The sequence below is a fragment of the Tetrao urogallus genome (genome assembly GCF_951394365.1).
Source record: "Tetrao urogallus genome assembly, chromosome: 2".
NCBI classification, from domain to species: Eukaryota; Metazoa; Chordata; class Aves; order Galliformes; family Phasianidae; genus Tetrao; species Tetrao urogallus.
This window is the reverse complement of record NC_136814.1, coordinates 89,786,950-89,799,227: the sequence shown is the minus strand read 5'-3', so window position 1 is coordinate 89,799,227 and position 12,278 is coordinate 89,786,950. Positions and strand designations below refer to the sequence as shown.

The 12,278-nt window shown below is 39.1% G+C and overlaps 1 protein-coding gene across 3 annotated transcripts in view; it reads left to right on the top strand.

Annotated features, from left to right (window-relative positions):
• Nucleotides 1-1,107: 1,107 nt before the first annotated feature.
• Nucleotides 1,108-12,278, top strand: part of ARHGEF10 (Rho guanine nucleotide exchange factor 10) — a gene marked incomplete at both ends in the record, with an annotated part of 95,639 nt that continues 84,468 nt past the window's right edge. For all 3 annotated transcript variants that reach the window (XM_079550698.1, XM_079550697.1, XM_079550696.1), the window contains one exon: nt 1,108-1,144. In XM_079550698.1, coding sequence (XP_079406824.1) covers nt 1,108-1,144 — 37 coding nt within the window. The remainder of the gene's footprint in view (nt 1,145-12,278) is intronic.

Here is a 12,278-nt window from a genome sequence, read left to right as displayed (position 1 = left end):
TTTCCTGGCTCCAAAGTTACTTGTTTTCACAGAGGACTTGATTACCTTCTAAGGCTGGGTTGCATTTTGAGGCAATCCTTTCAGTCGCTGCCACCTTTTCTGTACTTGGCAATTCATTTTGCCTCCATACTCTAATTCATCTAGCTTATTATTTCTCTACCATTCCTGAATTTCACTATCTCCTTCAACTTAACCTTTCCATAATTTGGCTACAGAGATTTTCCAAGCACTTGAGCTGTTTTGTGTGCAGAAACACTGACTCCTTGAGATAAACATCGATAGATGACTCAGGAGTAGGACAAAAACTTATGCTACCCTTATATGCTACCTTTCCACTTAGAGCAAAAATGGTTTGGGGGCGTTGTGTGCCAGTTTGTCCTTCTGGATGACATTGGAGTATTCTTATTAAATACCATTTGGAGGAAGCAAGGAAAATGTATGCTCCCTCTTAGTGTGTATTCAGGAGCAAAGTACAGGAGTGTTTTGTAGGTTTATCTTTTCCAAAACAGCCATACTCCACTGGAGAAAAGAGAAGGTGTGCATGGGGAGTGCTCACAAGTGTTTCAGCTTTCTTCAGAAGAGGTGGGATTAGAATGGCTCAGGCAACATTTTTAAGATTAAAGCCCTTTCTCCCAACCCAAAGTTAAAAATTGTGATTTCTTATTCCCAAATGGAGAAAAGCATCATAAAAACTTCTGATCTTCCTAGGATTTTTCTCCCATTATCCTCAGGATGATTTTGAAGTAGAGCGTGTACACCAAACAGACACCAACATAGCATGTTTTAATAATCTGTTTGTAATTGTCACAGTGGGAGCTGCAGAGTACCAAATAGTTTGAAAACTTCAACTTTATTCATCTGGCTTATTGAGGTCACTGCACTTTCTGGCTCAAGTACTGAGAACTATGTACGTAAAAATTTGGACTAGATGTGTTCTGAAGCAAGAAGCCAGGCACATCTCCTCTCTTCCATCGTATTATTAGCTATGAGCCTGGCCAAATTGAAAAGGAGTGTCTGTATAGTTGGAAATGATATTCATGTAAAAAAATGTTCCCTTCATTTTTGCAGGGTTTTTCGGTCAGCTGAAGGCGTGGTGGATACACTGGGATGGACACAGAGGAATTCCCTCCCCCACCCCCAGAAGGTAACTCAAATAATTTTTGGTTTGCAAGTAATTTCCACTGTAACAATGCAGCTTTATTTTCAAATGTATTTTGAGTGTTTTTTTTGTTTTTTTTTGCTCATTTGCCCCATATGAACTTGGAACTTTCTCGTGGAAATATTGAACTGTGCCCCACTGAAACATGAACTTCCAATCTGCTCTGTTTTGTTCTTGAATATTGCTTTCTGGTGTTGCAACACCATAGCAGGAAGTAACTGGGAGACTGATTGGTCTTTACAGTCCCTATCTGCAAATAAACATTTTCTAAGGCAACTTAGTGTGGACCATATTATCACACCTTTGTCTTGTACTTTATTGACCCCAAGCCCTCCTGCATGTGGTGCCCTGTAGAGATCAAACGAGCAAAGCTTGTGGTGTGGAGAGGATGTTCAGGCCAGCATCTCAAACGTCTGGACAAGTTTGGAGTCTGAATTGAGAGAGGAGTGAGCTGTTGGGGCATGTGTTACTTTCACAGGGCGTGTTACATCACAGCAGTGTCTGCTGAGGGGTGTAGCTGAGGGACCACCTGATGCTGCAGTTCTCTAGCTCCAAGTCCTCAGCATGGTGCTCAGCCAGTGTGTGTCCTCATATGAAGCAGAAGGGAAACATACATGGCTAAACCTCTCTGTGGTCAGAGTGTTGAAATTTATGGAAGATTGTTGTGTATGCTGGGCAATGGAGCCAGTTCAATAAAGTGTTCCTCTCAGTGCCCCTTGGCTGCTGTATGCCAGCAACTGTATGGCTGCTGGTACAGTTCAGGTTTTGGATGAAACAAAGGCAGGATTTATGGAGACACTTTATCACTGTCTTCAGCATTCTTTCTTGCTAAAAGAGACTATTGCCTGTAGCTATTTCTTCCCATTCGATTTCTTGTAAATGCATCTTTGAATAGTTTTTGATGTCTGTATATTTTAGATCTTGAAAAGATTTGTCTGGTTGGATGCTAAGAGACTTCTTAGGAGTAATATCATATATGCTTGTCCTGATGTTGCTCTTCCCAGCGTTGCTGTTTGTTGAGATGTGATTATTTGGACCCGTTGTTGAACTCAGGATAGCCATTCTTATTTTGATAAAGTTGATAGTACAGAAAGTACTGCATAGAAAGTGACTTTTGTAGTCTTCTCATCATTTCTGGTCTGTTTCTCATGTATGTATTTGTATGTATATAAATATATATATATATATATATTTACAACAGTATATATTAGTAAGCATGTATTAGCATATGTGTATTACTAATAAGTGTTATTACTTAAAGGGCATTTTACTACTTGTTCATATAGCTGTATGAAAACTTTCAAATGTGAAGGGGAGTTTATCTTATTGTTGTTCAACTATAAATCTTCAGGAATTTAGAAATCATCGTCCTACATTAAAATTACTTTCTCTCTAGCTTAGGCACTGCCATAGACAGGGGTCTATTACTAGATACTACCTAGGAAATAGAGAACGTGAGAAGCAGAGTTGTGAAATCAGCTTTTAATGGGTTAGTTTTTGGACAGCATTGTTAACAGTTTTATTTATGCTTGAGATGTTGCTGAGGTTATTGCTGGCATAATGCTTTTCCTGTGCTCGTCCTAATCCGTGCTGCCAGGACTCTGAGTTTAACTCTGTTTTGTTTAGTGACGGATACTGTGAAACTGTCTTTATCAGTTAATCCATCTCCAAAGAAATGTAGTGCTGTGGAGGAGGAGTCATCCATAAGGAATCAATATTTCCACTTGAGCAGGAGCTGCCAGTGTTTAAAGACAAGCAATAATCGTGGCAGCAGCTGTAACTTCATGTAGTATGTCAGTGTTGGGGCACTCTGACAAAAATCCAGGGTTACGTAGTTCAGTATGATTCCAGAATTCAAAGCTCTTAATGACATGTAGAACTATGTGTATCACATGCTTGTTGCTCCTTAATATGCTGGCATGAAACCTATTAACATAAGATGATTCTCTGCTCAAGATGCTGCTCTGCATGATCTTGTGTCAGCTTGCGTTCTCCTTGTCATTTCAAAAGCTTTCTCAGAAACTATCAGAATTAAACTATTGTTTTACTTCACTTGTGATAATTCTTTTTAAAAGGTGTGTTTCCAGAGGGAATATCAGTGAATTTTAATCAGTGAATTGTAACAGTTACACTAAAATACACTTTAATTCACTTTGTAGGTAGTTCTCACAACTCCTTTTGCAGATGGGAAGCAGGTGAGAGTTTTAGGGCCGAACACATACCAGAATTAAAGAAAGAAGGGGTGTAGGTTTATATATATGGTTTATAACGGTCAGTGTTTTCATGGAATGCATAAGCACCAGCCACTCGTGGTGTCTGCTCAGAAATGAAGAGCAGCATCCTTCCATGCCTTCAGACAGTGGACAAATAGGTGAATTACCACAGCTTGCAGTGAGGATGAGACTCCCCTGGTGTGCTAATTACAGGACTCCTGCAACTGTGCAAACCTTCATTGCTGCTGTATAAGTATTCTAAAATTCTGAACTGGGATAGCAGATCAAATCACTTGCTATTTTTTTCGTAAGTTGAAAGTTGTGTAGTTTTTTTTTTTTTTGTTATTTGAAGGTGTTCAACTTTTACTATAAATCCAAACTTTAATCTTGTCAAGGTGGTTTTCTTTGTTTTTGGACAAATTACTTCCACAAGATTATTTGTATCAACCCTAGTGTTTAAAAAGGATAAAAATAATAGTAAATCTGCATCTTTGCAAAAGGGACAGCTTAAGAATGTATATAAAAGCTATACAATTAAGTTTATGTTAAATGGCTTCAGCAATAATCATCTGAATCTCTATATTGTTTGAGAAATGTGATGTAAAGTATTGTTAAGGTCAGTAATAGAGCTTCCTCTGCCACTGTTTGATTAAAAAAAAAAACAACTACATCTGATAGAAAAAGGAAAAAGGCATTAACCTTTATTTACTTCATTTATTATGCTTATGCAACATCTTTGCTTATAGCTGTTTGGACATTCCATTCGTGCACAGCTAAATTAGGCAGTGACAAGTTTGTGCTAGTTAATTCCCTTACCTCAGAGCAAATTTAAGTACTTAGGAACTATTTAAGAAAGCCAGAAACACACCATATGTAATCTTTCTTTCAAAATACATTACTCTAAAAAGATTTTTTTTTCTAAGATTGATTAAAAACTCCCTTGTATTTTTCTTTGAATACATTTTTATTGAATATATATGTTATCAGGGAGAGGGGGATGGCTGCAGAGGCTTCCTTGGTTACAAGAATTATCTGGAAAGTGCTTCAAAATTGGTACTTAACATAAAGAAATTTGATTATGACTGGAAGTTACAATTATGTTTTTAATTGACTGCTGTAATGGAGTGTAGTTATCCAAACCCATCTAGACAAAAAGGACATGATGTGGACTGCAGACTCTGCAGCTAGGAGTGTAAAGCTTGCAATTCCCAGAATCAGGAACTGCATTACACTGTAGACAAGTTGTCTTCATGCTGACAAAGTAATTTGAATTGGGTATTTAATGCTTGAAGGATGTTTGCTTATCGCAGAATTGCAGGGGTTGGAAGGGAACTTAAGAGACCATTGAGTCCAGCCCTCTGCTAAAGCAGGTATCCTGCAATAGGTAACACAGATAGAAGTCCAGAAAGGTCCTGAATATCTCTGGGCAACCTGTTCCAGAACTCTGTTATGGTACTCAGTGCATATGCTATTACTTTATTAGGAGATAACATCTCTGGCTGTTCATTTATTTACTTGAAAATCATCTTCTGATCTTGCAAGTAAAACCTTACTCTTTAGCAAGGATTTGATAAGTTTTGATCAGGGTTATTCCACAAGGGGAGGCATCTTTGAGTACTGCAGGATACCTGAGGAGCCTCTGCCTAAGGTAGGCAGGGTGGGGTGATAGGTGTCCAACAGGCTTCTGAGTCTGCTCTTTCTTGTCTGAACATGCTGCTTCTTTGCTCTTCTGATACATGGCAGTATCCCTCATATGATTTCTGTTTGGAAACTATTAGAAAATATAGGGTGTATTTCCTCACGTTGAATATGCTTGTCAGTGATTCATTCCAGTAATCCAAAGTTGCCTTCCACAACAGCTCTGAGACCTAAACTCTGTTCTGTAATGAACTGAGTCTGACAAAATGGGTTTATGTACAGTGATAAGACTTGCAGCATGGCTCCATTGCAGTACAATTCTGGAATCAGGAAGGGACTTCCCATTTTGCTTCCTATTTATAGTTCTATATATAAATATATATTATTGTTATTAGAATGAAATAGTGAAAATTCACAATTCAATAAAAGGACATAATGAGAATAAATTTGACTGCATTGTCTCCATATTAATGCCAAATACTCTTTACCTGAGTGACAGTCATTCATAACTGTACGTCATCTGGGAAAGATGAGGTGCTGCTAAGGCTCCTCAGCCTGTGGTGAAGGGCTGTTTCCTCACCTCTTGCTGACTGTTCCCAATACTGTGAGTAAAACCAGGTGGGAAGCTTTCATTCTGTTCTGCTGAAGGTTGGATATTTAAGATGTTCTTCAGCGGGATGTAATAAAGACATTTCCTGATGTTCTTTAAGCTGAAAACAGGCTGACGGTATCTATAAGACTCCAATTGTAAAAGAATTTTATACAACTTTTTATGGAAATGGTCCGCTCTCTAGAGCTGCAAATGGGGTATTTCTTTATTCCCATTATGTCCAGATATAAAGCAGGGAGGCCAAGGACTTAAATCTGGATATCCTGTATATGATTGAGTGCTGCGATTGTGTCTTCCTGCTTTTTTGTGTGTGTTTATTTGTCTGCCAGTGCCGGAACACTAAAATAGTCATAGTTCCTCTGTGCCTAACCAGGAAGTCTGTCTTGAATCTGAGAGCACTCTCCAGCAAGACAGAAGTAGAAACATCTATACTTTCATAAAAGTCCTCATATAAAAGTTCCCATTGGGTGACTGCGTTTGCTGGGAAAAAACAAACAAACAAACAAAAAAAACATTTATTAGCTCTAGCAGGGAGCTGCTGAGTGGCTGCCATGTTTTGCTGTAGAGATGACTGTATTTCTCTGCTAGAGGAACTGTCTTTTTTTTTTCCCCTGTATACTTCGTATATATATTTGTATATAAACATATAAGATTATTCAGTTAACTTTTTTCCTGTTAATGATGTAATTTATTTAGATTTTAGCTGTTTTAACAAGCTGATTTTGCAACTGAGATGGAAATCATGCAGTTAAATCAGACCTTTTGTCAAGAAAATCACTTGTACATTTTACAGTTCAGCTTATGGAAGCAAAGAACGGTGGGGGAAATGTGCTTGTTTTCAGGCTAGAGTAGGATAAAAGATGTTACTCTGCGTGATTGGGGGATTGAAATAAGAACACTGCTCAAATTAAATAGAATCTACACAGGGAGTTGGTCTTAGGCTAAATGGCATTGTTTGTTAGATATCTATTTTCAACATACAGACAGTTACAAACGATGGTAAAAGGGGAGCCAAGATTTCAGAAGAATGAGAACAGAATATGAATTGTAGTTATGAATGGTCCCTTGTTTTTGAAGCTGGCAGTAACTTGCTGGTGTCTGACATCCCATTTATAATAGAACAATTTATTTATTTCTGAAGATCACGTTGCTCTCAGTAAATAAAGGAAAATGCACTGGTTAAGGTAAGCATCAATTATTTCATGTGACAATTCAGACAAGCTGTGCAACAAAGAGTAACAAGAGTGTTCCCATTGCGAAAATGCAGTTACGGTGTCACATGTCACTCTTAATTATGTGTTTTTCTTCGAGCCAGGCACAGTTGAGAGTTGGAGGAAAAGTGGAAAGAGATTAAACTTGTTACTGTTTTTAGCATCTACAAAGAAAACATAATTCTTCGGGATGCAATTCCGGTTTTTTAGTAATGTAAAATATTTGCTAGGTGTACTATATTTGTATTTCTGTACTTTGTTAGATGGAAGGTTCTTCACTGTGATAGAATTGAGAGGTTAACTTTGATGTTTTGATAACATCTGTTTTTGTTTGTTTGTTTTTTTTTTTTCCTGAATAATAATTTGTAGGGGTTGTTGCTGTTGTTTTTCTGTTCTCTCAGCTAGTTTGCAATGTGACTTTACTGCTTGACTTAACTTGCTCAGACATGTGTAGGACAGGGCCCAGATACACTGATTGGAAAGAGCAACTGTTGAAGAGATAAAGAGATTCAAAGGGATGCCACCAAAACTTAATCTTTGTTTTGGGGTAACTGATATTTTTTCCTTAAGAGATAAATAAAATGTAAAGGGGTTGGTACTGATTTTTTTGAGTATTCTTGCAAGGAATATTTATGTAAATTATGAATTTTTAAAATTTTCAAACAGCGAGCCAACATACAAGTAGTGGATTATTGTTATTATTGTTGCCTCTTTCTCCTGTTTGTGGCTTGCATCTTGCACTAACTGGCCTAGATAATAGATAAATTGCTGCCAAATAATGGAGGGATTTTTGTTTATTCCCATGTCACCAATCCTTGTAGATACTCACCAACCATGCCTAAAACCTCTGTACTGACTGCATTTGTAGAGTTTACATAGACAGAGTAACTTTTTAATACATTGTTGAAATTCTTTTATCTTGTGTGTAAGAGATAGTAAAAGCTTGTTTGCATTATGATGTCTTAGATAAAGCATCTGATTTACCGAATGGAACGTTTATCAGGTGCTGCTTACTTTCTCCATAGAGAGGAATAGAACAATCAATCTGAGGGAAACATACTTAACAAATATTTGAGGAAAGAAGCCATATAGCCCTCTATGACTAATTTCTTTATCCTATCCCATTCAAATAAGCTTTCCAAAAAGGCAACCTTTTCATAATTTCATGAAATACAGAAGATGATTCAGTTTGCCAAAGAAAGGCTCTTTTGTTGTGTTGTTAAATAGTCTGGGTTTTAGCTCAGTGACCTTACTTAGGTGAAAGCAGCTTCCTGAGAAGTCTTCTGTGAAGCTGTACAGGTTTCCTCAGAGTCTGTAAGGTCATTACCTTTGTGCTCCATGGAGATGCACACACTGATAGGTGTCTTTTCCAGACTCCGTGGCTGTCACAGGGAGAGACAAGGGGAAATTTGGATGTTGACACACAGTGTTGTCCTGTGAGCACTAAATTGGTTTGGGGAAAGTGTCCAGAGGGTCTTTGCAGTCTCTTATATTGCAAAGTAAAGTGGAAGTAAAATTAACTTTGGCTGGGAGCATTTTTACACATCTAATTATCTGTTTTGGTGACTCCCCTTGTATTTCTACATGAAGAACGTTTGCCAACTAAATGCTTAAGATGTCTCTTTAGCTTGGAAGAAATCCCTTCCTGATGTCCTGTGTGGACTGGCTGCAGCTTTGAAGCATGTGTGTTGGTTGTGACACCTGTTTTTGTCCAGGAGATCTTCCTTTCCGCTCCATGACCAGCAGAAGGGATCTGATGCTAATGGACTGTAAGCTCATAAAGAAGCATTATTGTTGCCCAACTCAAGCCTGCATACACTGAATTTGCTTGAATTCTGTGCATGTACCTTTTTGACTTGCAGCTGAACCTCAGTTTGTTTGAGCAAAAAAAGACCTCTAAAGACACATTAAAACAATAATTAAAACAAATGCTAAGAAAGGGAATATTATACAACTTGAAGTTGACTGACTTTACAAGTGACCTATACCCCCTTCAGTGAACTGTATTAGCCAGAATTTGGGAGTAGGTGGGCTCCTGCTGTCTTGTGTCTGGGGAGTTGCCCTGCTGAGCCTGTAAACCGAAGCCAGATGATTCATACCACCTTCAAGCTGCCCATAGATGCAGGCAGACAATGTTGCTGATCTTTATTGTTAAAATAACAAGGTAGAAATGGTGTTTATAAACAGAGGATTAATGTTTACATTGTTGTTGACTTCTTCCTCCCCATGATTTTTCTGAGATAATGGATTTGTCAGACTTGGTGTGTATATTAAACTTTGCTTATGTGTCAGCCTATCTGTTTAGTGTTCTGTGGGCTGGAGAAAGAGAATTGAGTAGGTGAGAAGCCAGCTGAAATCCAAAATATTTCCAGATTTTTCCTTAATTTACAGGACATAACCATTCTGTTCTAGCTCTTATATTTTTCTGTTGTATCAAGTGATAGTTTCTGTAAAAGGTAGGTTTATAGATTATTTCTTCACAATACATTGGAAAATGCAAATAGTAGTTAAATCTCAGTTTAATTTTAAACATGTGAACTGGTTGCCTGTGCTACTTTGAGAGCACTATTAGATGGAATTATCTTTGGGAAGGAGTTGCCTGTCTCAGTGTGTCCAAAAAGACAAATCACTCCTCAAAGCAGCAAGCAGCTTGTGGGCCACACCTTGGCCATTACCACTGAAGGGAGGAGGTTAAGCATGTGAAGGCTTTCAAGGAAGTCGAGTGCTTTTAGGTGCAGAAAGCTCTGCTTTTAGGAGACATTGCAAGCTGCTTCAGTTTTGAGATTGCTAGTTAAAGGGTTGTTCAGCCCTGGTCTAATCATCCAGAAAACACACACTGTGGTGGAAGGATTTTGCTAATGTCCAAGACATAACATGTTTCAGATTTTACTTTGGGTGGGTTCCAGCTCTTCTTAATATGATACATGTTTTTATACTTGAACTTTATGCGTTTTTTTTGTGGAAGTGGGACCTCATGGTTCACCTGTTTCAGCCCCCCTATAATGAAGTCACACTTTTTGCCTCATTAGCCAACAGTCATTTCAGTCTAAGGTATTATCAGATGATGCAGCAGTTTCATGTTGCTAATTAAACAGACTGTATTAGAGAAATGCATATTCCTCAAGTAATTAAACAAGAACTGCTTCAGCGTAAAAAGTAATCATTTGGAAAAACAGCTGTAATAGATTTAAAAAGTGGAGAAATAAAGGCCAAGCCAGATTATGCTGTCTTGTGGCGATTTCTTTAGCAAATGCTTATTTTACCACAAATACATCCACTATGTGGTCAAAAACAATTTTCCTAGAAAATCTTTATTTTTGTATTTGATTTTCTTTTGTTTTTTCACATGGCATGTGTATCCTGTGCTTAGCCAACATGCTTCTTCCTTTGTCTTCCGAAGATGAATGCTTTGTTTTCCAATGACTTGTTCTTCTGCTGTTTGATTGCCATTTTATTCAAGCTCGTTTCTTTTTTTTCCATATGTGTACTGTCCTTTTGGCAGCATATTGCAGAATGAGTTCAGCAATTCTTACGCACGGCAGCCCTAGCTGAGCTCTGCTATATGTATCACTGTCAGCTGCCATCACAGCACCTTGTTTTGAGGACTTAGCTTACAGTGCATTCACAGTGTTTCCTGGTGAAATTTTAGTGGCAGAATCTACATGTACAGTTTTGAAGTGGAAAAGGTCAAGTTATCCAGGGACCAGGCTGGGCTGTTTCTGGTCACAGCACTGATGCCAGCAGTCACCAGAGCACTGAGTGTGAAAGCAGTTCATGTAATGGTCACAAAATGCCGATTTTTATGTGTCAGGTTTTGTAAATACAATGTAGTCAGCACTGAAAAGCATCCTGTAGGATTACAGAGGTGAGCTGTTTACATTGCTGAACAGCCTAATTCATACTGAACATTTTTGTTTTAGCCTGTTGGATGATGCTTTGAGTTGTTAGCTAACTTAAAGCTTAATTTTTAACACAGTGAGCAGTGTATAAGACTTGTGTAAGGTAAGTGTGTAAGGTGCTTGTAAATCTTTCCTGTTGTCTTTTTGCTGCATTCCTTTTCTTAGACTTGAACAGGCAGATTCGTCATTTATTTGACTTCAGTTTGGAGTTCGCTTTCAGTCCAGAAGAGTGATGTCTGTTGCACATGGTTGCACAACAGTATCAGTATGTAATACGTGTATTTATGACATACGAGAGAGGAGGTTTTGCTTATTTCTTTGTTGTTTATTTGGAGAAAGAGCCTGTTAATTGGTGTGGTTTTGCTTTTGTTTCCATCACTGGAAATACTCCTTGAATGCATATGTGCTATTTTGTTTGTTGTTGTTTTTTTGTGATTACTCTCCATAGAGACCTTTATTGCTCACATTGTGGTCATTCTTTGGACATGTTGAAGAGCTTTGAGTAATTAGCAACGTGCTCATGCCCCTGGGACCTCTGTTTCCTATAATGCCAGCTTAGCACAACTGCACGTGACTGGGGAATGATAGCCTCTGGCTCTCATCTGCTTTCCAGGGAAGGAAATGGAAGAGAGCCTGCACGTGGTTTTGAATACACTGTTTTGGTTTAGACTTTTTTTCTTTTCCAGCAAAGCAGACACTTTCCATCTGTGTGACTGTACAAGGAGTTAATTTATGGGTACTGGTGGCGTGCTGGAAAAGTGTGAGGAGCACTGCAGAGGCACTTGTTCCTGCTGTGGAGAAAGGCTTTCCATTGGCGCTGTCAGGCCTGACTCTGTGTCACTTGGAGGTTTGGCTGTGGCTTGGAGGCACTGAGGCTGTCTTGCAACTCCCGGCACCCTGACAGGAGCCAGGACAGGCTTCAGAGCTACTCCTGCCCACATTGATGGAAGAGCTGGAGCCTGGAGGAGATGTGGGAAGAGGCCATGCACCGCCTCACTTTCTGGGGGTTCAGTGCTGGAAGGGACCTCAGGGGTCATGAATCTCCAACCCCCCCTGCCACAGGCAGGCCTGTCAACCTCCGTATTTAATACTGGACCAGGTCGCCCAGGGCCCCATCCAACCTGGCCTTGAACACCTCCAGTGATGGAGCATCGATAGCCTCGCTGGGCAGCATGGTTCAGCACCTCACCACTCTCATAGTAAAGAACTTCCCCCCGAAGTCCTCATGTGATGAGGTTAGCTCCTGGGTGTTCATGTCTTGTCAAAGATGCCGGTGAGTAAAAATGTTCCATGAGTGTTTCTGCAGCCTGGCTTTGTCCTTAGCAGTTGGATGTGACTGTACGGGCCTTGAGGAATACAGAGATCTGTGCTTATGCATGTCCTGGAAAAAAATTACACATGCATGCTCTAAAGGACATAAGGATATTTATTAATGGAAAACAGAAGATCCGAGTGTGAAAGTTCCTTGGACGATACAAGCCTGTGGAAATACGCAATCAAGGAGTTAAAGCCTATTACTTTAAAGCAGCTGTTGGCAGTGGTGTTTCT